This window comes from Haematobia irritans, chromosome 5, assembly GCF_050003625.1.
Source record: "Haematobia irritans isolate KBUSLIRL chromosome 5, ASM5000362v1, whole genome shotgun sequence".
NCBI lineage: Eukaryota > Metazoa > Arthropoda > Insecta > Diptera > Muscidae > Haematobia > Haematobia irritans.
In genome coordinates, this window is record NC_134401.1 from 132,102,650 (window position 1) to 132,128,160 (window position 25,511).

General features: G+C 33.7%; 3 protein-coding genes across 5 annotated transcripts; all 3 read left to right on the forward strand.

Moving 5' to 3' along the window:
• The first annotated feature begins 1,155 nt into the window (after nucleotides 1-1,155).
• Nucleotides 1,156-5,425, forward strand: LOC142239154 (zinc finger protein 711-like). The gene is made up of 4 exons (XM_075310922.1): nucleotides 1,156-1,354; nucleotides 1,745-2,733; nucleotides 2,874-3,255; nucleotides 3,323-5,425. Exons 1-4 carry the CDS (start codon nucleotides 1,238-1,240, stop codon nucleotides 3,530-3,532), a joined length of 1,698 nt encoding a protein of 565 aa, XP_075167037.1. The 5' UTR covers nucleotides 1,156-1,237; the 3' UTR covers nucleotides 3,533-5,425.
• A 2,826-nt stretch (nucleotides 5,426-8,251) lies between these two features.
• On the forward strand, nucleotides 8,252-11,290 carry LOC142240375 (transcription factor grauzone-like). Of its 2 annotated transcripts, none has more exons than XM_075312084.1 (4): nucleotides 8,252-8,481; nucleotides 9,031-9,941; nucleotides 10,008-10,386; nucleotides 10,453-11,290. In XM_075312084.1, exons 1-4 carry the CDS (start codon nucleotides 8,365-8,367, stop codon nucleotides 10,696-10,698), a joined length of 1,653 nt encoding a protein of 550 aa, XP_075168199.1. In that variant the 5' UTR covers nucleotides 8,252-8,364; the 3' UTR covers nucleotides 10,699-11,290. The 2 variants fall into 2 exon arrangements, with proteins under 2 accessions (XP_075168199.1, XP_075168200.1); XM_075312085.1 differs by having other exon boundaries at nucleotides 8,360-8,497.
• A 6,388-nt stretch (nucleotides 11,291-17,678) lies between these two features.
• Nucleotides 17,679-20,974, forward strand: LOC142239661 (zinc finger Y-chromosomal protein 1-like). 2 transcript variants are annotated; one of them, XM_075311448.1, is made up of 5 exons: nucleotides 17,679-17,864; nucleotides 18,539-19,632; nucleotides 19,696-20,074; nucleotides 20,141-20,587; nucleotides 20,649-20,974. In XM_075311448.1, exons 1-5 carry the CDS (start codon nucleotides 17,739-17,741, stop codon nucleotides 20,850-20,852), a joined length of 2,250 nt encoding a protein of 749 aa, XP_075167563.1. In that variant the 5' UTR covers nucleotides 17,679-17,738; the 3' UTR covers nucleotides 20,853-20,974. The 2 variants fall into 2 exon arrangements, with proteins under 2 accessions (XP_075167563.1, XP_075167564.1); XM_075311449.1 differs by having other exon boundaries at nucleotides 20,687-20,918.
• Nucleotides 20,975-25,511: the final 4,537 nt, after the last annotated feature.

Genomic DNA, 25,511 nt, shown 5'->3' on the forward strand with positions numbered 1-25,511 from the left:
CCTGTGCAAAATTTCACGTAAATCGGACTACAACTTTGACCTCTGGGACATATGAAAAAAAAAGTAAAATCGAGCGAAAGATACATATGGAAGCTACATCTAAATCTGAACCGATTTCAATAAAATTTAGCACATTTGACTACACTACTAATTGTAAAATTTCAACCAAATTGGGCTAAAACTCTGGCGTCTGGGGCTATATAAGTCCATATCGGGCGAAAGATATATATGGGAGCTATATCTAAATCTGAACCGATTTCAATCATATTTGGAGCACTTGACTATAGAACAAATTGTTCTACTTGTGCAAAATTTCAACCAAATTGGACTAAAACTCTAGCTTCTGGGGCCATACAAGTCCATATCGGACGAAAGATATATATGGGAGCTATATCTAAATCTGAACCGATTTCAATCAAATTTGGCACACTTGACTATAGTACAAATTGTTTCCCTTGTGCAAAATTTTAAGCAAATCAGGTTAAAACTTTGGCTACTGGGTCCATATACGTGCATATCGGGCGAAAGATATATATGGGAGCTATATCTAAATCTGAACCGATTTCTTCTAAAATCAATAGGGTTCTATTCTGAACCAAAACAGCAACTTGTGCCAAATTTGAAGTCGATTGGGCTAAAACTAGACTTTGATCACAAAAATGTCTTCACAGACAGAAGGACGGACATGGCTAGATCGACTCAGGGACCCACTCCGAGCATTATAGCCAAAGATACCATGTGTCTATCTCGTCTCCTTCTGGGTGTTGCAAACATATGCACTAACTTATAACACCCTGTTTCACAGTGTGGCGCAGGGTATAATGATGGAAAATTAAAATGGTAACTATGAATACATGAAAATGATATCGGGAGCATATTGCCTTTATACATTTTTCCCCTTTACTATAAAATTATTGGAGAATAATGTTATAGTAAAGGGGACATCCTATTATACCTTGACATTTCTTTATTCAGTTTCATCGCACTAGACTGTGTCTGTTTAACTACATTCTCTTTGACCAAATTATACGGTACATTACAGTACAGTACACATCCATTATTCCACAATTAATAAGGATTTAGCACTTTGTCAATCTGACACTTGGCAACACTATTCCATTTGTCACCATCATGCAGTGAATACCATTGATGTATAAGAAGAAGCTTATGTTTTGAGTTTGTTCGTTCTAATTTGTGTAGTTCTAGTCTGCTAAAAAGGAATATTGGATGTACTACAATGGATGTATGTCTATTATGTTTGGAAGCAACATCAAGAAAATTTATCACATACGGATCAAAGCTATGGCAAGAGGAAAACATAGAGGACTTAATCATAAAACATCTTTGGCCTCTTGTAAGTAGAACTTCTATTGGCGGCTTTACGCGAAGAATTAGAACCTTTTTTATTGTATTTTTTGGAATTGTTTGTAGCAAAAACAAACACTGGCGACCATTAGTTAGAATTGCAGATTTAGATTTCAATCGTTTAATGACGTAAGGTATCCTTCTAGTAATGAGGTTAATGCTCTTGGATAAATGTGAGAAATTTTGATCATTGACAAAACTATGACATTCAATACCAAAGTTGAATAAGAATTGAAATCAAAAGACCAAAGTGAGATTGCATTGTGATGTGGAATATTGTGCTTCCAGTTGATTTCGTCTGGTTCAATTACCAGAATCATCCATAAAATCATCTTCAAAGTATTTTTTCTGACCAATTTCGAAAATTCTCCCTTTTTAGAAAACCATAACTTCCAAATCCTGGCTCTGTGAGAATTGCTGGAAAAACATTGATGATTTCCATAAGTTCTATATGCACGTAGAGGAAGTGCAAGCGTGGTTCTCAATGGAGCTGAAAACAGAAGACGCAGAGGTAACATATTATATAGAACCTATGACATATAGCGATTTGGAGAATGAAAATGTTAAGGAACTTTCAAATGAAATCGTTGAAGATACGAATACCAACGATGTGCGAGAAGTTGTCTTTATAAAAGAAGAGAACAGTGGAGAAGAGGAACCCATACACATAGATGGTTCACCGCCAAATATTGAGACAAATTCGGATCCCTTAGAGAAACCATCACCAACCAAAAACCAAATGTGTACTAGATCAACTAAACACCAAAGAATGGTTCGAAAAAAATCGCCACCAAAAGAGAATAAAGAAAATGTTGACAGCGACACTGACGATCGTGAAAGTATAGAGGATGATAATACGAATAGTCCTAAGAATGCCGATCGCCTATCTGAAAGTTCAGATTCATACAGCGAAAACGAAACAGAAAATGAGGAATCGGCTGAACCTAAACATCGTTGGACGAAAAAAGATGATAGTAATTTTTTGCATGAGCATTTCGATATAGAATGTGATATCTGCCAGATAAAGCTGGATACATTTTTCCAGCTGCGCAGGCATTTTCGACAAGAGCATGATGAAACTGGCTATGCTGTATGTTGTAATACAAAATTTTTCAGAATCAGTCCTTTAGTTGATCACATTCGTGTCCATCTCAATCCGGAATTCTTCAAATGCAAGCATTGTGGTAAAGTCAAGACCGATCGTCGAGCCCTTATGTTCCACATCTTCACCCATCGTGTCCGAGAAAAACAGTATGTTTGTGAGATATGTAATAAGGCTTTTGCTCGCAAACATAATCTGAGGGATCATATGCAGGTTCATCTCTCCGATAGCGAGAAACAATTTCCTTGTGAGCACTGTGGAAAACGGTTAGTGTGTACAAATGGAAATAGCTTACACTCCATTTCAAACGAACATAGATTTGGACTCGAGCCAAACTATGAATTTTATTTCATCTCGATGCAAAGTGCAATTTCTTTAAATCACTCCTTTTTGTTTTTAATTTCAGTTATGGCAATAAAAGGTCATTGGACGGTCACATAAAGTGTGTTCACTGGCAAATCAATGCTTTAGTCTGTGATATTTGCGGAGAGAAAATGCGAAAGCGCAGTATTCTAGAACGGCATTTGTTGCAGCACCAAGGGGCACCACTACCTACTTTTAGCTGTGAAATATGTGGATTAAAGGTGTCGTCTGAAAAGGGTTTGAGAAAACATAAATCCATACAACATCCTGAAGGTGGAAAACGAGATTATCCTTGTAACTTATGTCCAAAAATTTCGCCAACTCTTACAGCTCTTAAGAAACATATACGAGACAAGCACACATCAGGCTATGATTTTAAATGCAGTTTTTGTGAAAAAGCCTATAAGCGTGCCGATGCTCTTAAAGTGAGTTATTTCAAATATGGGCTACGTATTGCATTTCAATAAATTCGTTATTTTTTTTTTTATATAGGAACATGAAGCCTTACATACCGGTGCCATTATTCATCGATGTCCGTATTGTCCAAAAACATCCAATTCGGCTTCAACAATGTACAATCATCGAAAACATATACATCCCATTGAATACGAGAGAGATCGTCGGGAAAAATACTCAGGAAAATCACCACCAGCGTACAAGCGAACAAATTACAATACGGCCGATGATGATGATAATGAATAGGCTTGTATATTCCATGCAAAAAATGCATCGATTCAGTTACAATTCGTTAAATTTGTTGATATGATTTAAACTGCTAAGGGTGCTGTAAAAACATGGTTTAAATTTTCCCTAGCAGAATTATGAAGTTAATGTTTTACGGCCTTTTATAGCATAAAATCGATTTCGTTTAACTAGTCTTTTTGGAGCGACATAGGGTTTAATATTTCACGTTCATTTAAATAGCTTCGCATAATTATTTTCAATTATTTCTAATGCTTTCCAACTCTTTTTCTTTATTTGCTTTATATTAAAAAAATTCCATTTATAAAATAAAAACAAGTAAGGAAAGTCTAAAGTCGGTCGGGGCCGACTATATTATACCCTGCACTACTTTGTAGATCTAAATTTTCGATACCATATCACATCCGTCAAATGTGTTGGGTGCTATATATAAAGGTTTGTCCCAAAACATACATTTAAATATCACTCGATCTGGCCAGAATTTGATAGACTTTTACAAAATCTATAGACTCAAAATTTAAGTCGGCTAATACACTAGGGTGGAACACAATGTTAGTAAAAAACATGTAAGGAAAGTCTAAAGTCGGACGGTGCCGACTATATTATACCCTGCACCACTTTGTAGATCTACATTTTCGATACCATATCAAATCCATCAAATGTATTCTACAATATGTATAGACTTTAAATTTAAGTCGGCCAATGCCCTGGGGTGGAACACAATATTAGGAAAAAAATATGGGAACATTTAAATCTGAACCAACTTTGGGGCAACTTCGCAAAAGTGTATTTATGATTTATCGGTCGATAGATATGTATTAGAAATAAAGGAAAATCTGAGTCACTTTTACATGTTTTCGACTTAGCTGTGGCGATATTATAAGGAAAATGTGGGTATTTTGGCCATTTTTGCCCAAATAGGAAAAACATATATAAGGAAGCTATATCGAAATCTGTACTGATTTCAACCAAATTTGACATGTATACTTAGTATTTTATTTCTACTCACTGTGAAAAATTTCATTTAAATCGGTCTATAACTTTGACCTCTGTGGTCATATGACGGAAAATCGGGAGGAGCTATATCTAAATCTGAACCGATTTCAATAAAAATTTAGCACACTTGACTACACTACTAATTGTACTCCTAGTGCGAAATTTCAAATTGGGTTAAAACTCGGGCCATATAAGGTCTTATCAGGCGTAATATATATATGTGAGCTACATCTAAATCTGAACCGATTTCAATCAAATTTGGCACATTTGACTATAGTACTGATTGTTCTCCTTGTATAGAATTTCAAGCAAATTAGTGTAAAACTCTGGCTTCTGGGGCAATATAAGTCCATATATGAGAGCCATATCTAAATCTGAACCGATTTCAACCAAATTTTGCACACTTTTCTATACAACTACGCGCGATGTTTGCGCAAAATTTCAAGCAAATCAGGGCAAAACTTCTGGGCTTCTGGGTCCATATAAGTGCATATCGGGCGAAAGATATATATGGGAGATATATCGAAATCTGAACCCATTTCTTCCAAAATAGGGTTCTATTCTGCCCCAAAACAGAAACTTGTGCCAAATTTGAAGTCGATTGGACTAAAACTGCTACCTAGACTTTGATCACAAAAATGTGTTCACACACAGACGGACGGACGGACATGGCTAGATCGACTCAGGGACCCACCCTGGGCATTATTGCCAAAGACACCATGTGTATATCTCGTCTCCTTCTGGGCGTTGCAAACATATGCACTAACTTATAATACCCTGTTCCACAATGTGGCGCAGAGTATAATTATGTTACAATCTATTTTGCGTTCTAGCAATAAAATAATTTTTACATATTTTTACATGTAAATTCATACAAATAAAAACTAAAATGAATTATCGGTAAATAGTTTCTTTTGTAGGCATTGTGCATAGAATAAAATTCCATTCAGATTGCAACAATTAAATGTTAAATTGAATTTGACAAAAATTATTTAAACGGGAGCACGAGCAAATATTTATAAGTTGTTGAAATTCAGTGGATTATATAGCGATTTATTTTAAATTATCAGTCAAGGCTTAGAACAACTACCTATACACACCATTATTGCAACTTGTAAATGTGGACTCAAAACAACACCATATTTACAATTTCACAAAAATCGATTAAATATTGCGGCCTCTACGCCCGTACGAAACCAAATTAGGAGAATGGGCTATATAAGAATAAAACAGGTATACCAGATATTAGTAAGAAATATTTGTGGCCTAAAACACCTCTAGATTTCCAAATTCAGGCAGGTCGGATAAAAATTGTGGTGTCTAGATACCCTAGAAGTCAAATGGGAAGAACACTCCAGATGACAGATTTTTGCTAAATTTGGCACACCTATTTTTCAGCGACATTTCCAATTTCATTTCATTTATTCAGAATTATAATAGAGGCTAATCCTGTAACAATAGCTGCACAGAAAAAAATTTCACGAAAATTTTTCCAATTAAAATTTTAATTGAGTTTTAAAAAATTTTCAATTAAAAATTTAATTGATTCAACAAATTTTTTAATTGAAACAAAAATCAATCACAAAAATTAATAGTATCAATTAATTTTTTAATTGGATCAATTAATTTTTTAATAGACCTTCAATTAATTTTAATCATTTCTGTGATTGAAGACATTTCAATTAAAAAATTAATTGGATCAATTAATTTCGTGATTGAACCAGAAAACAATTTTTTTGTGTGTGTGCCAAAACTGTAGATCCCCAGCAAAACCTAGGTAACCACATCTCATTACAATTTACATTACCAGGATTAAAGCTGTCATTACACGTTGCATTACATTGCGGCGAGTTATAATGACTACCTTGTAATGACAAAAATAAATACTTCTCGGTAATTTTCGAATTGTTATTCTCAAATTTTTAGGCAGTTGTAGTTAACGTATTAATAAAATAGAATAAATGATGGTACCATTAGGTATAATTATTCACATAATCGAGCACTTATATTTTTCCGTTAAGAAATTTTTATCACAAATATTTCATTATAATTGTGTTTAATGACATTATCATATTATGTTTAAAATAAATGCTTTCTTATACGTCATTCACATTACACTTCCAAAATGCGCTTAAACTAAATTTCAAATGCCATTTGCCTTATAAAAAAAGAGACTTAAAATCCACTTTTAGTAGATTTCGAACCTTATGTGAATTGGCTATTGGATATATTATAACGTAATTCACGAATCCAACTCCCTTAAACAACCTACATTTATTTCTATTTTAAGTGTGAAATTAATTTGCGTGTAATCTTATTGAGATTATTTATTAGATTTTTTGTTTATTTATACAATATTCGTTTCTATTCAAGTAGTTCTCCTATTACAGCATCACTCGCCATATTTTGATCCATTGTAATCGGCGATATAAATCAATATTTTCGAGATTTGGTTGTCTGAGACAATAAGTGGCTATTTTGCAAGCTTTGGCGTATCTACGAATAAGTCATTACATATTAGGTGATTATATGCTTTAAATGCACTACTTATTTTATGACCGAAAGTATGCCTGGGGAGAAGTACTTTCCTTCTAGGACATACGTATGCAAATGTAATCCGAAGCGATGCCAATTAATAAGTCGTTATTAATTTTTAAATAGGCTTACCTACAAGATTACCGGGTCATGAGAGTTTTTGCTGGGTCTATATGGAAACTATATTAAAACATAAACCGATATACACCAAATTTTGTACAGTTTTAACGAAACAATAATACTTTAAAAATCAGTAAAAATCGATTCTACGGTAGGTTTTATGTTCCCAGGAACCTGCACAAATAAGTAACCGCGAAGATCAAGCGATTTTAAACTAAAAGGTCGATACTATGTTCACTTTTCGAGTGGAAAATTACTTTATTTTTGCGATGAAATAATGAAAATTATACATGAAAACAAACGGCTTAAATCTACTTTAGTACAAGTGGCCCGATTGGTCCAATTTTTGGCTAGCGTGTATACTTTTCGATTCTAAACACAAAATGTAATATACCACTTTTTGGCGGAAAGACCTATTTTCGGAGTTACGGGCCCCTAAAGTTTTCATTGCCACGTATATTGGATTTAGTATCCATCGCACATAATCATCCTAAAAGTAATATATTTAGAATAACATGGACCCGGAGAGGTCCTGCGTTCGCGTTAGCCCACTTTGGATTCTGTCTATAGGAGAAAGTCTCAAACCCCGACCGAAGGCCGACTACTTATCCTCTTTGGGTTCGCGTTAGCCGACTTTGGACCCTGTCCATAGGAGAAAGTGTCAAATCCCGGCCGATGGCCGACCACCTATTCCCAATTTTTAAGGGTCGGTATCTCGAAAACTACGCTCTTCCGACAAAATTTTTACTTAATATTTTCTGCTTAAAATGTACTATTTTTACCAAATACGCAAAAAGCGAAATTTTGTTCATTTCAAGAAATGTCAGAATTAATAAAAATATAAAGGAAAATACTGATTTTCAGATGTCGATATCTCGAAAACTAAGCTTTTCCGCCAAAATTTTTACTTTACATATTCGATTTGAAATCCCTTCTCTACACTCAAAAAAATTTTTTGTTTATTTTTAACAACTTGTGCTAAAGTAGATTTGTTCTTTTAATTCTATGGCAAAATAAGTAAAATTTTATTAAAACATGGCAACACTTTCTTAATTCAAAATTCATGCATTCGGGATAGTAAAGGCTTTCAATTTCACCGAGAATAAGAAGAAGCATGTGTTGATTTTAACAGTGGATTTATTTGGTTGTCCTAGTACCCAAAGAAATCTGGACTGGACAAAATGGGTTCGTGCCTATTATGTTTGGAAACATCATCGGAAAAACATATTACGTACGGATCCGTTCTATGGCGAAAGGAAAATATAGAAGATCTAATCAAAAAACATCTTTGGCCTCCCGTAAGTGGTATTAATAGTAAGTAGCCTTTGGAATTTCCATTCCATGTTCTGCTTGACTGCTTTTTAGCATAAATAAGTGTCTAAAATTATTGCAGTTTCTGAGATGAATTCATTTGGTCAAATCCCCATAAATATTGCATTGTTTACAAAATTATGGCCTGTTCCTGTATATCGAACGAAAGCTTTCTTTCGTATTCCAAACGAAAGAAAATTGAGTTTTGTTCTCCTATTTCGAAAGCCAAGTCACTTCATATTTTGTTGTCGAGCAATAGACAAACATATACAATAAGTGTCAAAAAAAAAAGTAAAAACATTGTTAACATTTGAATGAATTCTCAGGCCAAAAATTTGAAAATACTCATTTTTGATAATCAATGTATTCTCATACAAACGAAACGAACTTTCAAAAATATAAAATTTTCATTCGTTCATTCGAATTCGAGTGACTGCCTTTCTTTCGAATGGAGTTTCGTTCGATATACAGGAACAGGGCATTAGTTCTACTATACTTCAAATTATTTTAATAATAGAAAATATGTTTCTTTAAAGAAAACCATAACTTCGAAATCATGGCTTTGTATATCATGTTGGAAAAGTATATATGATTTTAATGAGTTCTACATCCGTATAGAGAGGATTCACAATAGCTTTCCATTCGAGCTAAAAACAGAAGACGAAGAAGTTTCCTACTATTACGTTGAGTCCATGACGTACAGTGATTTCGAAAATGAAAATACAATAGAAATCCCATGTGAGGAAATTGTGGTTTCGAATATGGATGAAGACACTGAAGAAGAGAACGATGACGAAGGGGACCCTATATACGTGGAAGAGATATATACAGATCATCTAGAAAAACCATTGTTAGAGAAAAATTCCACTAACAATAGAACAAGAGAACATGACCAGTTTGTTGAATTAGACAAACCAGCCGAAGATAATGGTGAAGATGACCATGCCATAGGCGAATCCGAAAATTCAAAAATCCATTATGAAAATTCAGATACTGATAGCGAAAATGAGAAATCATCACATAAGAAAAATCGTTGGACAGTACGAAACGATAATCAATTTTTGAGTGAAAATTTCGACATCGTTTGTGACATATGCCAAGCAGCAATGCCAAATTTTAGAGGCTTACGTAGACATTTTGTACAAGAGCATGGTCAACCAGGTTATGCTATATGTTGCGACACAAAGTTTTTCTCTGTCACTACTCTGTCGGATCACGTTCGTCTTCATAGCGATCCCGAATATTTCAAGTGTAAAATCTGTGGCAAAATTAAGTCGGATCGTCGCCTTTTATGGATCCATGAGATAATCCATCGACCCAAAGAAAAGAAGTTTATCTGCGATATATGCGGTAGGCCTTTTTATTTTGAGAATTCTCTCAGAAAACATAAACAGAGTCATCTTTCCGAAAAAGAGAAGCTCTTTCCCTGTAAGCACTGTGGAAAACAGTAAGTCAATGCTACATGAACTAGCAATGTAATCATCATAATCTCTCCTTGCAATTCTATTTACAGTTTTGGTACTAACATCTTATTATCGGGTCATGTGAAACAAGTCCATTTGGAACTGAATGCCAATATTTGTGATATATGTGGCGAAAAAATAAGAGAAAAGAATTTGGAAAGGCATCTCTTGAAACACAGAGGTACGCCCCTACCACCAATTAGTTGTGATGTTTGTGGACTAAAGGTTACAACACAAAAGGGCTTAAGAAAACATAAAGCATCGCAGCATCCCAAGGATGGCAGGAAGGCGTTTCAATGTAGTTTATGTCCAAAAATTTCTCCAACTATAGGAGCTTTAAAGAAACATATTAAAGATATACATAAGTCAGGTTATAATTTCAAATGCACATTTTGTCACAAAGCTTACAAGAGGCATGAAGCCCTAAAGGTAAGACGCCATCATGGAGTGAGTTATACCACAAAAATTATAATGTATGAAAACTCATCTTTTCAGGAACATATGGCAAATCATACTGACATAATTTTATATAAATGTTCGCATTGCCCGAAAACTTCAAATTCTCGCTCCACTATGCATATGCATCGAAAAAAGTTCCATCCTATAGAATTTGAAAACGAGCGTCGAGCAAAGTATTCGGGAAACTCTCCACCAGAATACAGACGACCAAATATGACAAATACCTCAAATGCGGATGACGAACCATTATCTTCTGTGTGTGCTGTGAAATATGTGGATTGAAGTTGTCATCTGCAATGGGGTTAAGAAGATGGAAACAAAAATTACAAATGCAGTTTTTGTGAAAAGGCCTATAAGTGTGCCGATGCTCTTAAAGTGAGTTTGTTTAAATATGGACTGTGGTCCATATTTAAACGGATTGTTTTTGAATTGATTGGAACTTTGATATCTCCGTTTAAACCTACAATAACTCTATATTATTTTCCCTGAGGTAATCGGGCTATATGGGGTTATGTACATACAAAATTAGGTATATCGATGTTTAGATCCAAATTTAAAGCAAATTAGATAAAAATTGTGGATAAATAGGGGCGAAATCAGAACAACTACCTATAGACACCAATTTGGCTTCCACAATGTATCATCATCGAAAAAACGTACATCCCCTCGAATATGAAAGAGATCGTCGGGAAAAATACTTAGGAAAATCACCACCGCCGAATAAGCGAACAAATTACAATGCGGCCGATGATGATGAATAGGCGACTTGCATATTCCATACAAAAAATGCTTTGATTTACTTATAATTATAAATAAAATATATAAATGAAATATAAATATATATAAATATAAACTGCAAAAGGCACTGTAAAAACACGATTTAAATTTTCGCTAGCAGTATTATGTAGTTAATGTTTTACGGCCGTTTTAGGGAAATCAGAATTAATGAGAAAAATTTAAATTTTTTAATTTTTTTCGATATCATGACGGTCAATGTGTAAATAAAAATCGATTTCATTTATCTAGTCTTTTTAGAGCAACGTAGGTTTTAGAATTTTACGTTCATTTAAATAACTTCACTTAATTGTTGTCAAATAGCAATTTACTAAATAGAAGATATATTGATACCTTTACACCTAATTAATTTAGTCTAATTTCTTTTATCTTTTCTTTTTATTGCTTCATACTACTTAAAAAAACAACAATTTCTCATTTATCAATAAATTATTTTCCAATCTATTTTGCGTTTTAGCAATATAAAATAATTTTTACATAATTTTTGCATGTAAATTCATACAAATAAAAACTAAAATGAATTAGCGGTGAATAGTTTCTTTTGTAGGCATTCAGATGGCTGCAATTAAAAGTTGAATTGAATTTGATAAAAAAAAAAAAAAACAAGTAAGAAAAGTCTAAAGTCGGGCGGGGCCGACTATATTATACCCTGCGCTACTTTGTAGATATAAATTTTCGATACCATATCACATCCGTCAAATGTGTTGGGGGCTATATATAAAGGTTTGTCCCAAATACATACATTTAAATATCACTCGATCTGGACAAAATTTGATAGACTTCTACAAAACCTATAGACTCAAAATTCTAGGTCGGCTAATGTACTAGGGTGGAACACAATGTTAGTAAAAAACTATGGGAAACATTTAAATCTGAAGCAATTTTAAGGAAACTTCGCAAAAGTTTATTTATGATTTATCACTCGATATATATATGTGTTAGAAGTTTAGGAAAATTAGAATCATTTTTACAACTTTTCCACTAAGCAGTGGCGATTTTACAAAGAAAATGTTGGTATTTTTCCATTTTTTGTCGAAATCAGAAAAACATATATATGGGAGCTATATCTAAATCTGAACCGATATCAATCAAATTTGGCACGCATAGCTACAATGCTAAATCTACTCCCTGTGCAAAATTTCAACCAAAATGGGCCAAAACTCTGGCTTCTAGGACCATATTAGTCCATATCGGGCGAAAGATATATATGGGAGCTATATCTAAATCTGAACCGATTTCTTCCAAAATCAATAGGGTTCTATTCTGACCCAAATTAGGAACTTGTGCCAAATTTGAAGGCGATTGGACTTAAATTGCGACCTAGACTTTGATCACAAAAATGTGTTCACAGACAGACGGATGGACAGACGGACATGGTTATATCGACTCAGGGACCCACCCTGAGCATTATTGCCAAAGACACCATGTGTCTATCTCGTCTCCATCTGGGTGTTACAAACATATGCACTAACTTATAATACCCTGTCCCACAGTGTGGCGCAGGGTATAAAAATATTCAACAACGGCAGCAGGAGCATAGGTTTCTGTCGTCGAATTTCACTGGTTCATATGGCGATTTATTTTATATTATCAGTCAAAGCTAACAATTATATTGGTAATAAATATAATTAATCAATATATAAATATTTTACAATTTACTTTACCTTAGATTATTTCGATAATATTAAGTGTAAGCGTCAATGGTAATGATGGGGATGTAGTTCAACATGGAAATAATGGCAGGGTAGGACTAGGTATAATGGCATTATTTTAGATTCCGTTAAACTATTCAGTACACTAACCACGCACTGAGTGCTGCCAAACTCAAAACACTCAGAAATGTCACCAACACTAGTGAGAGTGGATAATGGATCCACCGCAGAAAATTGTAGTGATAGAAAATGTAATCGAACCCATGACCCAAGGCATGGCAGCATGCTAGCCATTGCACCACTTTGGCTCTCGATGGCCGGAATCACATACAATATTTCCTTTCGAGAAAATCTCGTCGTAACGGATTATTTTTGAATTGATTGGAACTTTGATATCTCCGTTTAAACCTACAATACCCCTATATTATTTTCCATGAGGTAATCGGGCAATATGGGGTTATGTAAATACAAAATTAGGTATATCGATTTTTAGATCCAAATTTAAAGCAAATTGGATAAAAATTGTGGATAAATTAGGGGCGAAATCAGAACAACTACCTATAGACATCATCACTTGTCAGTGTGTACTTAAAGCAACACCTCATTTACAATGTCACACAAATCGATTAAATATTGCGGCCTCTACGCCAGCAAGAAATCAAATTGGGGAGAAGGCGCTATATCACATTGTGGACCGACCTAAAACACATCTAGATATCTAAATTCAAACAAATCCAGATGACAGATATTAGCTAAATTTGCCACACCTATTTGTGGAGCAAGATTTCCAATTTCATTTCATTTATTCAGAATTGTAATACATGCTAACCCGGTGAAAATTGCTGTACCAAACCGGGAGATCGATCTATATGGGAACTATATGAAAACATAGACCGATATACACCAAATTTTGTACAGTTTTTTTTTTTAACGATAATACTTTATAATTTCAAAATTCAGTAATATCTGCTATGAACCTAAATCGGTATATGAGAGCTTTACCAGAATTTGGACCAATACACACCATATTCAGCCCACCTATTGGTGTAGCTAGAATACCTCTAAATTTCTAATTACAGGCAAATCGGACAACAATTGTGATGTCCAGATTATGTCAAATCGGGAAATTGGTTTATAGGGTGGTTAAATAAGAATCTGTTAGATGTAAGCCGACTGCAAAGAAAATGAAATATGTGCCACACTGTAGCTCCATTATTAAAGGCTGCGGAGTAATTATATCATTTAGACAGACGTCGTTTCATCGAATTCCCCTGTGACAAGAATATATAGTTGTTACATTACGAATGGAAAATTTATTATTATGCCCGCACCATAAACTGTATTTATTTCTGTACAAATAAATAACCGCGAAAATTGAAAATCGAACATAGTACCGGCCTATAGGCCTTCAATACTATGACAAAATAGTAATATTTTATTAAAACCTGGCAACACCTTTGCCATTCAAAGTTCATGCATTCAGTATAGGGCTGTCATTCGGGATTGATGCTTATAAATCCCGGGATTCGGGATTTCAAAATATGGAATCCCAGGATTCTCCGAGATTTTTTCGAGATCCCGAAATGTTCGGTATTTATACCCTGCGCACACTGTGGAACAGGGTATTATAAGTTAGTGCATATGTTTGCAACACCCAGAAGTAGACGAGATAGACAAATGGTGTCTTTGGCAAAAATGCTCAGGGTGGGCTCCTGAGTCGATATAGCTATGTCCATCTGTCCGTGAAAACATTTTTGTAATCAAAGTCTAGGTCGCAGTTTAAGTCCAATCGCCTTCAAATTTGACACAAGTTCCTCTTTTGGGTCAGAATAGAACCCTATTGATTTTGGAAGAAATCGGTTCAGATTTAGATATAGCTCTCATATATATATTTCGCCCGATATCGACTTATATGGCCCCAGAAGCCAGAGTTTTACCCTAATTTGCTTAAAATTTTGCACAAGAAGAACAATTAGTACTATAGTCAAGTGTGCCAAACTTTATTGAAATCGGTTCAGATTTAGATATAGCTCTCATATATATCTTTCGCCCGATATGGACTAATACGGTCCCAGAATTCAGAGTTTTACCCCAATTGGGTTGAAATTTTGCACTAGGAGTACAATTAGTAGTGTAGTCAAGTGTGCCAAATTTTATTGAAATCGGTTAAGATTTAGATACAGCTCCCATATATATCGTTCGCCCGATTTACACTCATATGACCACAGTGGCCAATCTTTTACTCCGATTTAATTGAAATTTTGCACAGGGAGTAGAATTAGCATTGTAGCTATGAGTGCTATGCGTTGGTTGAAATCGGTTCAGATTTAGATATATCTCCCATTTATAGCTTTCGCTCGATTTACACTCATATAACCACAGAGGCCAATTTTTAACCCCGATTTAGTTGAAATTTTGCACAGGGAGTAGAATTAACAATGTGTGCCAAATTTGGTTGAAATCGGTTCAGATTTAGATATAGCTCCTATATATATGTTTTTCTGATTTCGACAAAAATGGTCAAGATACCAAGATTTTCCTTGTAAAATCGCCACTGCTTAGTCGAAAAGTTGTAAAAATGACTCTAATTTTCCTAAACTTCTAATGCACATATATCGAGCGATAAATCATAAATAAACGTTTGCGAAGTTTCCTTAAAATTGCTTCAGATTTAAATGTTTTCCATATTTTTTTACTAACATTGTGTTCCACCCTAGTGCATTAGCCGACTTAAATTTTAAGTCTATAGGTTTTGTAGAAGTCTATCAAATTCTTCCAGATCGAGTTATATTTAAATGTATGTATTTGGGACAAACCTTTATATATAGCCCCCAACACATTTGACGGATGTGATATGGTATCGAAAATTTAGATCTACAAAGTGGTGCAGGGTATAATATAGTCGGCCCTGCCCGACTTTAAACTTTCCTTACTAGTTTTAAAATATATTTAGTAAAAAAAATATACAGCAACATAAAATTGTTGTACATTAAACCATTTTAGTTGAATTCAATTTTATCGACAAAAGAACATAAGAGTAGATTAAAAAGCAATTTCAAATTGCTATTTTTGTCATAATTTGTTGTTTTATTTTTTTTTTTTCATATTGATGAGTTGGACTAACTGCCATTTTCTCATATCCGAAACGAATTCTTTCGTTTGACTGAAATGGTAAAAACAACTGATTTTGCTTTATAAATCCAGCTGTTTTGGGCATTCTAATCGAACCAAAGAATTCGTTTCGGATGTGAGAAATTGGCAGTTAGTCCAACTCATCAATATGAAAAAAACTAAAACAACAAATTATGACAAAAATAATACTCAGCAATGGATTTTAAGGATTTTGATTAGATTAGTTATATTTTCGTACACTTGTGTCCAGTGTTACCATTGGAAATTTTGAAAAAGTCGCATACTCAAAAAAAGGTCGCACAAAAAAGTAGCATAATGATAAAAACAGTCGCATTGTGAAGTATTTTGATTACAAAAAATCTTCTATAAATCAACACAAAAACAATAAAGGAACACTCCCTTTAACATAAAGAGATATTTTAGCAACTTATTGTATCATAAAAACCAGTAAAACGTAAATTTGCAATAAAAAAAATTGGATTTTTTTTCTCCTTCCTAAAATTAGCAGAAATATACGAGAACGCCATCAAGTGCCAATTTACTATCAGCCAATTAAAAACATTTAAATCAATTAAAAAAAACAAAAATATTTTTTATACTACACTCCTAATTGACTCTGTGAAATATATTGCACCTATTATTTGTTTATGGCTAACTCTTGCAAGATTTTACTGGGAAAAAAATTCCTAGCAAAAACTTGCAACTTATCTATTCCTCAAATTTCAAATATGATCTCACTGTGGCTCTCTTTTGCTGGCTTTTTGGAGTAATCGAAAGACTCCAGTAAAAATGTTTGATAATTATCAAAAATTAGTGGGTACTCGACCGGAGCTAGTGGTTGAAATGATATGCAACAAAACAACGACTTAACAAACCAGAACACCGTGTAGGGTAGGTATCGTAGGTTAGGTGATACTATACGTGATTTACTTCTCTTTTAGTAATGAGTGCTTATATGTTTAGTTCAATGACAACTTGTCATTGAAAAGTGAACTCTCTTTTATAGCCGAGTTCTGGCGTCTCACATTGTGGTGGAGAAGCTTTGAAACATTCAGCATCCACCGTAGAAACACATGTTGCTCTTTGTTCGAAACTGGGTTTGAATCCATGACTCTTTGCATACAAGGCGGGCCATTGCGGTGGCTTCGCGTCAGGCGCACGGCGATGAATTCCCACTTATAAAAATTGCATAAAATTTAAGCACTTCCCTTTTGTGCGACTAAAGTCGCACATTTTACATGTTTTAAAAAAGTCGCATGACGTCAAAAAGGTTGCAAAATGCGACTAAAGTCGCACAACGGTAACACTGCTTGTGTCAATCCTTTTGTACTACATTGTCTTAAGTAACTTCATAAAAATATCAAGGCATCCAAATTCTTATCAGATAAACGCGATCTTGTCACATCGGCGACGGTCCTTTTATCATTGCTTTTTATTTATCATAAATGTTTATTAACTCAATTTGTCGGGAAGACTCTAATTTATTAATAGATAATGCTAAAAAACAAATTTTACAAATTGAAATTATTTGTTCTAGATCCCGAAAAATCACAGGATATAATATAAAAAATCCCGGGATTCGGGATTTCGATCCCATCCCGAAAATACCGGGATTTATCCCGGTTGACAGCCCTAATTGAGAATTGTAAAGGCTTTGAATTCCACCGAAAATAAGAAGAAGCATGTGTTGATTTTAACTGTGGGTTTGTTTGGTTGTCCTAGTACCCAAGGAAATCTAAACGAATGGAAAAGATGGGTTCGTGTCTATTATGTTTGGAAACATTTTCGGAAAAACACATCACATACGGATCAGTTCTATGGCGAAAAGAAAATATAGAAGACCTAATCATAAAACATCTTTGGCCTCCCGTAAGTAAAATTGGTAGTAAGTGGCAGGTTTGGTATTAACATTCAGTGTTCCATTTCAATACCTCTTTGTCCATCGTACTAAAAGTCGTCTAGCCAAACCTTAGACATCTAACCAACCCATTACTTCTGTTTGGTACTATTTAATCCTTGTCTGATATTCTTCATAATACTACATACAGTATGTCAAGAAAGTGTTTTGACAATAGGATAAAAATTATGTTTTATTACAAAATTAAATATAATTTAATTTTAAAAAATATTTTATTATGTATTTTGCAAAGTATACATATTTTATTTTTCTCAAAACGAATTAACAACTCGATTTTTACCTCAATTATTTCTGGAATTTTAAATATTTGGCAATGTCAAAAGACTTTCTTGACATACTGTACATATTTTCAAACAATCGATATAATTTAATCATCAAATGTTAAAAGACGATTAAATTTGGACTTCAATAAACTAATTATTCTGCATCACATAGGAATGCTTGAATGGTTCTACTAAAAAAGGATTTCCTTATGGGCTTAGCCTCAATAAATGTACAAAATTATTTCAGTTTCTGAGATCAAATCATTTGGTCAAATCCCCATAAATGTTGCATTGTTTACAAAATTAGTTCTACTATACTTCAAATTATTTTAATTAATAATAGAAATTATGTTCCTTTTAAGAAAATCATAACTTCGAAATCGTGGCTTTGTATATCATGTTGGAAAAGCATATATGATTTTAATGAGTTCTACATCCGTATAGAGAGGCTTCACAAAAGCTTTCCATTCGAGCTAAAAACAGAAGACGAAGACGAAGAAGTTTCCTACTACATTGAGCCCATGACGTACAGTGATCTTGAAAATGAAAATACAATAGAAATCCCATGTGAGGAAATTGTGGTTTCGAATATGGATGAAGACACTGAAGAAACTGATTCTATAAAAAAAAAGAACGATGGCGAAGAGGAAAAGGAAACTATACACGTGGAAGACTCATCAGAAGACGCTGAGATATATACAGATCCCCTTGAGAAACCATCGCTAGAGACAAACTCCAGTAACAATAGAAAAAGAGAACAAGATGAGTTGGTTGAATCAGACAAACCAGACGACGATAATAGTGACGAAGAAGATGATATAGGCGAATCCGATATGGATGGGAAACCATCGTTAAAGAGAAACTCCAGTGACAATAGAAAAAGAGAACATGACCCGTTAGTTGAATCAGACAAACCAGACGAAGATAATAGTGACGATGACGATGATATAGGCGAATTCGATATGGATGAAAATTCAAATATCCATTACGAAAATTCAGATACTGACAACGAAAATGAGAAATCGTCACAAAAGAAAGAACGTTGGACAGTTCGAAATGATAATCAATTTTTGAGCGAAAATTTCGACATCGTTTGTGACATATGCCAAACAGCAACGTCAAATTTTAGAGGCTTACGCAGACATTTTGTACAAGAGCATGGCCAACCAGGTTATGCTATATGTTGCAATACAAAATTTTTCTCTGTTACTACTCTGTCGGATCACGTCCGTCTTCATATCGATCCCGAATATTTCAAGTGCAAAATTTGTGGCAAAATTAAACCAGATCGTCGTCTTTTGATGTTCCATGAATTAATCCATCGACCCAAAGAAAAGAAATTTATCTGCGATATATGTAGTAGGCCTTTTTATTTTGAGAATTGTCTCAGAAACCATAAACAGAGTCACCTTCCCGAAAAAGAGAAGCCATTTCCCTGTGAGCACTGTGGAAAACGGTAGGTCAATGCTACATGAACTAGCAATGTAATCATAATTATTCCTTGCAATTCTATTTACAGTTTTGGTACTAACATCTTATTATCGAGTCATGTGAAACAAGTCCATTGGGAACTGAATGCCAAAATATGTGATATATGTGGCGAAAAAATAAGAGAAAAGAATTTAGAAAGGCATCTTTTGAAACACAGAGGTACGCCCCTACCAACAATTAGTTGTGATGTTTGTGGACTAAAGGTCACAACACAAAATGGTTTAAGAAAACATATAGCATCCCAGCATCCAAAGGATGGCAGGAAGACGTTTCAATGTAGTTTATGTCCAAAAATTTCTCCAACTATAGGAGCTTTGAAGAAACATATTAGAGATAAACACAAGTCAGGTTATAATTTCAAATGCACGTTTTGTCATAAGGCTTACAAGAGGCGTGAAGCCCTAAAGGTAAGGCGCCATCATGGAGTGAGTTATACCACAAAAATTATAATGTATGAAAACTCTTCTTTTCAGGAACATATGGCAAATCATACTGACATAATTTTATATAAATGTTCGTATTGTCCGAAAACTTCTAATTCCAGCAACACTATGTACTTGCATCGAAAAAAGTGTCATCCTATTGAATTTGAAAACGAGCGCCGAGCAAAGTATTCGGGAAACTCTCCACCAGAATACAGACGAACAAATACGACAAATACCTCAAATACGGATGACGAACCATTATCTCCTGTTAGCTGTGAAATATGTGGATTAAAGTTGTCGTCTGAAAAGGGTTTAAGAAGACATAAAAACATACATCATCCTGAAGATGGAAAACGAGATTATCATTGTGACTTATGCCCAAAAATTTCACCAACTTATGGAGCTCTTAAGAAACATATACGAGATACACACACAGGTTATGATTTTAAATGCAGTTTTTGTGAAAAGGCCTATAAGCGTGCCGATGCTCTTAAAGTGAGTTAGTTTAAATATGGACTGTAGTCTATATTTAATAATATCCTTGATTATTTTATAGGAACATGAAGCCTTACATACCGGTGTCATTCTTTATAGATGTCCGTATTGTCCAAAAACATCTAATTCGTCTTCAACAATGTACCATCATCGAAAAAACATACATCCCATCGAATATGAGAGAGATCGTCGGGAAAAGTACTCAGGAAAATCACCACCGCCGAATAAGCGAACAAATTACAATACTGCCGATGATGATGAATAGGCGGCATGCATATTCCATAAAAAAAATGCATCGATTTTACAAAATTTTTTGTAATATTTTTTAAAATGATATATACTGCAAAGTGCACTGTAAAAACACGGTTTAAATTTTCCCTAGCAGAATTGTGAATTTAATGTTTTATGGCCATTTTAGGGAAAGGCATAAGAACTAATGAGAAGAATGATTTTCTTAATTTTTCTTTTCGTGTCTGAAGTATTGGACTAACAAAGATCTGAATTTTACGTTCATTTAAATAGCTTCACATTATCAAGTCAAGTGGCAAGTTACTAAATACAAGATATATTGCTACCTTTACATGTAATTAATTATTTTATTGTTATGATTTTTCAACTCTTCTTTTTGGTTTTTTTTCATATTACTTTAAAAAATGTATATTTATCAATAAAATTATGTTCTAATCTATTTTGCGTTCTAGCAATATAAAAAGAAATGTTACATATTTTTTACATGTTTTATGAATTTATAATAAAAACTAAAATGGCAGGGGTCTTCCTTATTATAGTGCAGTCTTAGATGCGTTTCACGTTGAAACCACATGGAGAAAAACATTCATTATCCGCCGTTTTAAGGGTGTTTTAAACTGGGTTCGAACCTATGACCCAATGTATGCGAGAATGCTAATGTTTGTACCACGGTGGCTCCCGTTGAATATGAAATATTTAAGTATGTACAATAATTTTTTAAATTGCATTCTAATACAATCCCCCATGTTCCGATATTCGGATACGCAAAAGTGTCGTGTGGTAAAAGAGTTGTCTTTAATGAGAAGTTCAAATTACAATTGGATAGGAGTCCGAGATTATCTCGATTTTTCGTTATAAGAAAACTATATTCTTGCGATTTGCTATTCCGAATATCTGAACATGGGGGAATATGTTTTTTCGGTTTTGAGTTGAAATCAGGGCTGTGGAGTCGAGTCAATTTTGCTCGACTCCGACTCCAGCATTTCTTATTAGCCACGACTCCGACTCCGGAGTCGACCCCAGGTGGTGTACCTAAATCACATATGTCCAAAAGAACTCTAATTTTAAATGTTGATATGACTCGACGACAAACCTCAGCATCTTTGGGATGTAAAGAAATCTGCATTTTAATTTCAGGCCAATAAATTAAAATACGACACAAGACTATATAGAGAACAAATCAAAATATGGGTAGATAACAGCAATCTCCAGAATATGTATTTATAAAAACACAAAATTTCAAAAAATAATTAGGGTTCCAGAAGTTTTAGAAATTAAATCGTGGTATTGGTCTATATAGGCATTTTATAAAAAATAAATTTACATAACAAGAAAAATAATAATAAAATCAAAAAGTCGGACTAATCAGATAGAATGTTTAGATGTTAAAAAATCCCAGCAAAAAAAATTGGAAGTACTTCTAAAGGCACAACTTTAAAAGCATTTCCAAAAATCTCCTCCCAAAGATGTTCTTTATTTTAACAACTCAGGAAGTTCCTTTAATTCAATTTTTTGTAACTCGCTGTTTTCATATTTTTGAAGGGAAATGTTACTTTATTTGTTTCAAATAAGATAAAAACAGAATAAGGATAATAAAATTGTACAAATTATTAAAACTTTTTCGAAAAAAAAAGCTGAATCCCTTCTAGAAAAATTGCCAATTTTTGAAAATATTTGATGTCGAACGTTTCAGACAAGCGGTAGAATGCTTTAAAAATCATAAAAAATTATAAAAATTGTTTATTTGGCAAATTATTGCAAAATATTTTAATTTACATCCAAAACACTGCATTCGCATCACACCTTAAGAAGTGCTCTAAATTCAGTGCAACGGCATTTGAAATGGTCGACATACGTCCTATGACAAGCCCGTGTTAAATTCATCGCTTCTGCGCCAATTTGACACCACTTCCGGATCCAAAATAAAAAAAAAATTCACTACTTTTTTGGAGACGCTTTTTTGCTGGGATATATAAAACAAACATAAACTGACAAAAATTAGGACGGGCGGAATTTTAAATAACAACTACCATACAACATATGACAGGAATAGCTGGACAGTTACGAATATTGTTTCTATAAAAATAAAATGGGGAAACATCGATTTATAAATCAGTTATGGACATTACAGGCCATTGATTTATTTTAAAGAATTTCGAGTGGCTTTGATGAAACAAACTTTCTACCAAAAAACCGGCAGTAGTTTAATTTAAAATTACAGCTTCCAACGACATCGGGTGTATATTTCTCAAGTAATTATGTAGGGCTATCTCAAAATCTGGGCCGACTGGAAAATTCCGCATTTGTTTATGAATATCATGTAACTCTAAATTCAAAATTTCTGATAAATCTTATGAAAACTTTAAACTGGGAAAAATTTCTTTAAAAAAATCTGAAGTTGAGTTTAAATGTGATTCTATATCACAAAATTGTCCGGTATGACCTATCTTTGAACTCGACATGCCTACCAAAAATTCAGAACTTTAGGTTCTACTGTTATATTGCCTTAAAATTGTACCTTTATCAAGAGTATATATAGGGTCAAAAATCGATATTTTAATATGTTAAAAAATATGGACAATGCAATTGACCATTTCAGGCCATATTCTAGTCAAACCTAATTTTTACATCACCGTAAAATTTCACCCGTATAAATACACTTTCGTTTTTCATTGTTTGTTTGAAAATTTATCGAAATATTTCTTTAGTTAGAATGATAGGAAGTGTTTTTCAAATTTTGTATTGCCGGAGTCGGAGTCGAGCAAAATTTCTACGACTCCGGCTCCAACTCCGACTCCAGCAAAATCTTCAGACTCTGACTCCACAGCCCTGGTTGAAATCACATTTTTTTGCGATTACTTTTTCATATATAATTATAATATAATAATTAAATAATGAAAATCAACATACATATTTCTGTTAAATCCTGATGAACTCTAGATGAAAAAAGGTGTGCACAGATTGAGTAAAATTATTTGCTTTGAATCGAACTATTTGAAGAAAGTAACCGCGAAAATTTCAACGCGAAAACCGAACATGCTTACTATGTTTATTAAAATAATTAATTTTGATTCAATGCGGTCGGTGTTTTTAATATAGGTTCTGCTAAGATTTAAAAGGAATGAGTTTTTTTTTATTGAGATACAGTCGAATCTCTGTGTAACGAATGTTACACATTGAGTATCCTAAATAACGAATGGTTGAGAAAACTTTACGTTCGATTCAGTTATAAAACAATATAATAACTGTATTTATTTCTGTAAAAAAAAGTAACCGCGAAAATCAAGCGATTTTCAACTCGAAACACGAACATAGTACAGGCCTATAAACCTGGCAACACTTTTTTCATTCAAAACTCATTAGGGCTGTCACTCGGGATAAATACCCGGGATTTCGGGATTTTCGGGACGGGATTAATCCCATATCCCGGGATTTTTTATTTTGAATACCGGGATTTTTCAAGATCCCGAAAAACCAATTCTAATTTGTTAAATTGGTGACTTTTTAGCAAACAACAAATTTTAGTCTTCATTAAGTGCGAACGGCCCTTGGATTTCATACCCTATCCCGGGATTTTTTATTTTGAATACCGGGATTTTTCAAGATCCCGAAAGACCAATTCTAATTTGTTAAATTGGTGACTTTTTAGCAAACAACAAATTTTAGTCTTCATTAAGTGCAAACGGTCCTTGGATTTCATACCCTACAAATTGAGTTAATAAGAATTTATTATACATGAGGTATGCTATAAAAAGCACAATTTCATCAAAAAGTAACAATGAGTTCATGTGAAATGGATTTCGTGCCACATAAAAGCAATGATAAAAGGTCCGTCGACAATATGACAAGATCGCGTTTATCTGATAAAAATTTGGATGCCTTGATATTTTTAAGAAGTGACTTAAAACGATGAAGTACCAAAGGAATACACCAAGTTTACGAAAATATACCTAATCTAAAGAAAATCCTTAAAATTTTTTGCTGAGAAAGATAGCGATATGAAATTTTTATCACTTAAAATATTTCAAGATTCCCGAAAATTTCGATATCCCGAAAAAAATCTCGTGATCCCGGGGTTCTATATTTTTAAATCCCGAATCCCGGTCCCGAATGACAGCCCTAAAATTCATTCATTCGGGATAGTAAAGGCTTTGAATTCCACCGAGAATAAGAAGAAGCATGTGTTGATTTTAACTGTGGGTTTGTTTGGTTGCCCTAGTACCCAAACTCCGACTCCAGCAAAATCTTCAGACTCTGACTCCACAGCCCTGGTTGAAATCACATTTTTTTGCGATTACTTTTTCATATATAATTATAATATAATAATTAAATAATGAAAATCAACATACATATTTCTGTTAAATCCTGATGAACTCTAGATGAAAAAAGGTGTGCACAGATTGAGTAAAATTATTTGCTTTGAATCGAACTATTTGAAGAAAGTAACCGCGAAAATTTCAACGCGAAAACCGAACATGCTTACTATGTTTATTAAAATAATTAATTTTGATTCAATGCGGTCGGTGTTTTTAATATAGGTTCTGCTAAGATTTAAAAGGAATGAGTTTTTTTTTATTGAGATACAGTCGAATCTCTGTGTAACGAATGTTACACATTGAGTATCCTAAATAACGAATGGTTGAGAAAACTTTACGTTCGATTCAGTTATAAAACA

What these genes read in the sequence shown, in the direction of transcription:
- LOC142240375 (XM_075312084.1), top strand. Translation starts at nt 8,365, where the DNA reads ATGGGTTCGTGCCTATTATGTTTGGAAACATCATCGGAAAAACATATT. An exon ending in AAAAACATCTTTGGCCTCCC is followed by an intron (nt 8,482 to 9,030) that starts GTAAGTGGTATT and finishes GTTTCTTTAAAG; the next exon opens with AAAACCATAACTTCGAAATC. An exon ending in TGTAAGCACTGTGGAAAACA is followed by an intron (nt 9,942 to 10,007) that starts GTAAGTCAATGC and finishes TTCTATTTACAG; the next exon opens with TTTTGGTACTAACATCTTAT.
- LOC142239661 (XM_075311448.1), top strand. Translation starts at nt 17,739, where the DNA reads ATGGAAAAGATGGGTTCGTGTCTATTATGTTTGGAAACATTTTCGGAA. An exon ending in TAAAACATCTTTGGCCTCCC is followed by an intron (nt 17,865 to 18,538) that starts GTAAGTAAAATT and finishes GTTCCTTTTAAG; the next exon opens with AAAATCATAACTTCGAAATC. An exon ending in AGAGGCGTGAAGCCCTAAAG is followed by an intron (nt 20,075 to 20,140) that starts GTAAGGCGCCAT and finishes TCTTCTTTTCAG; the next exon opens with GAACATATGGCAAATCATAC.
- LOC142239154 (XM_075310922.1), top strand. Translation starts at nt 1,238, where the DNA reads ATGGATGTATGTCTATTATGTTTGGAAGCAACATCAAGAAAATTTATC. An exon ending in TAAAACATCTTTGGCCTCTT is followed by an intron (nt 1,355 to 1,744) that starts GTAAGTAGAACT and finishes CTCCCTTTTTAG; the next exon opens with AAAACCATAACTTCCAAATC. An exon ending in AGCGTGCCGATGCTCTTAAA is followed by an intron (nt 3,256 to 3,322) that starts GTGAGTTATTTC and finishes TTTTTTATATAG; the next exon opens with GAACATGAAGCCTTACATAC.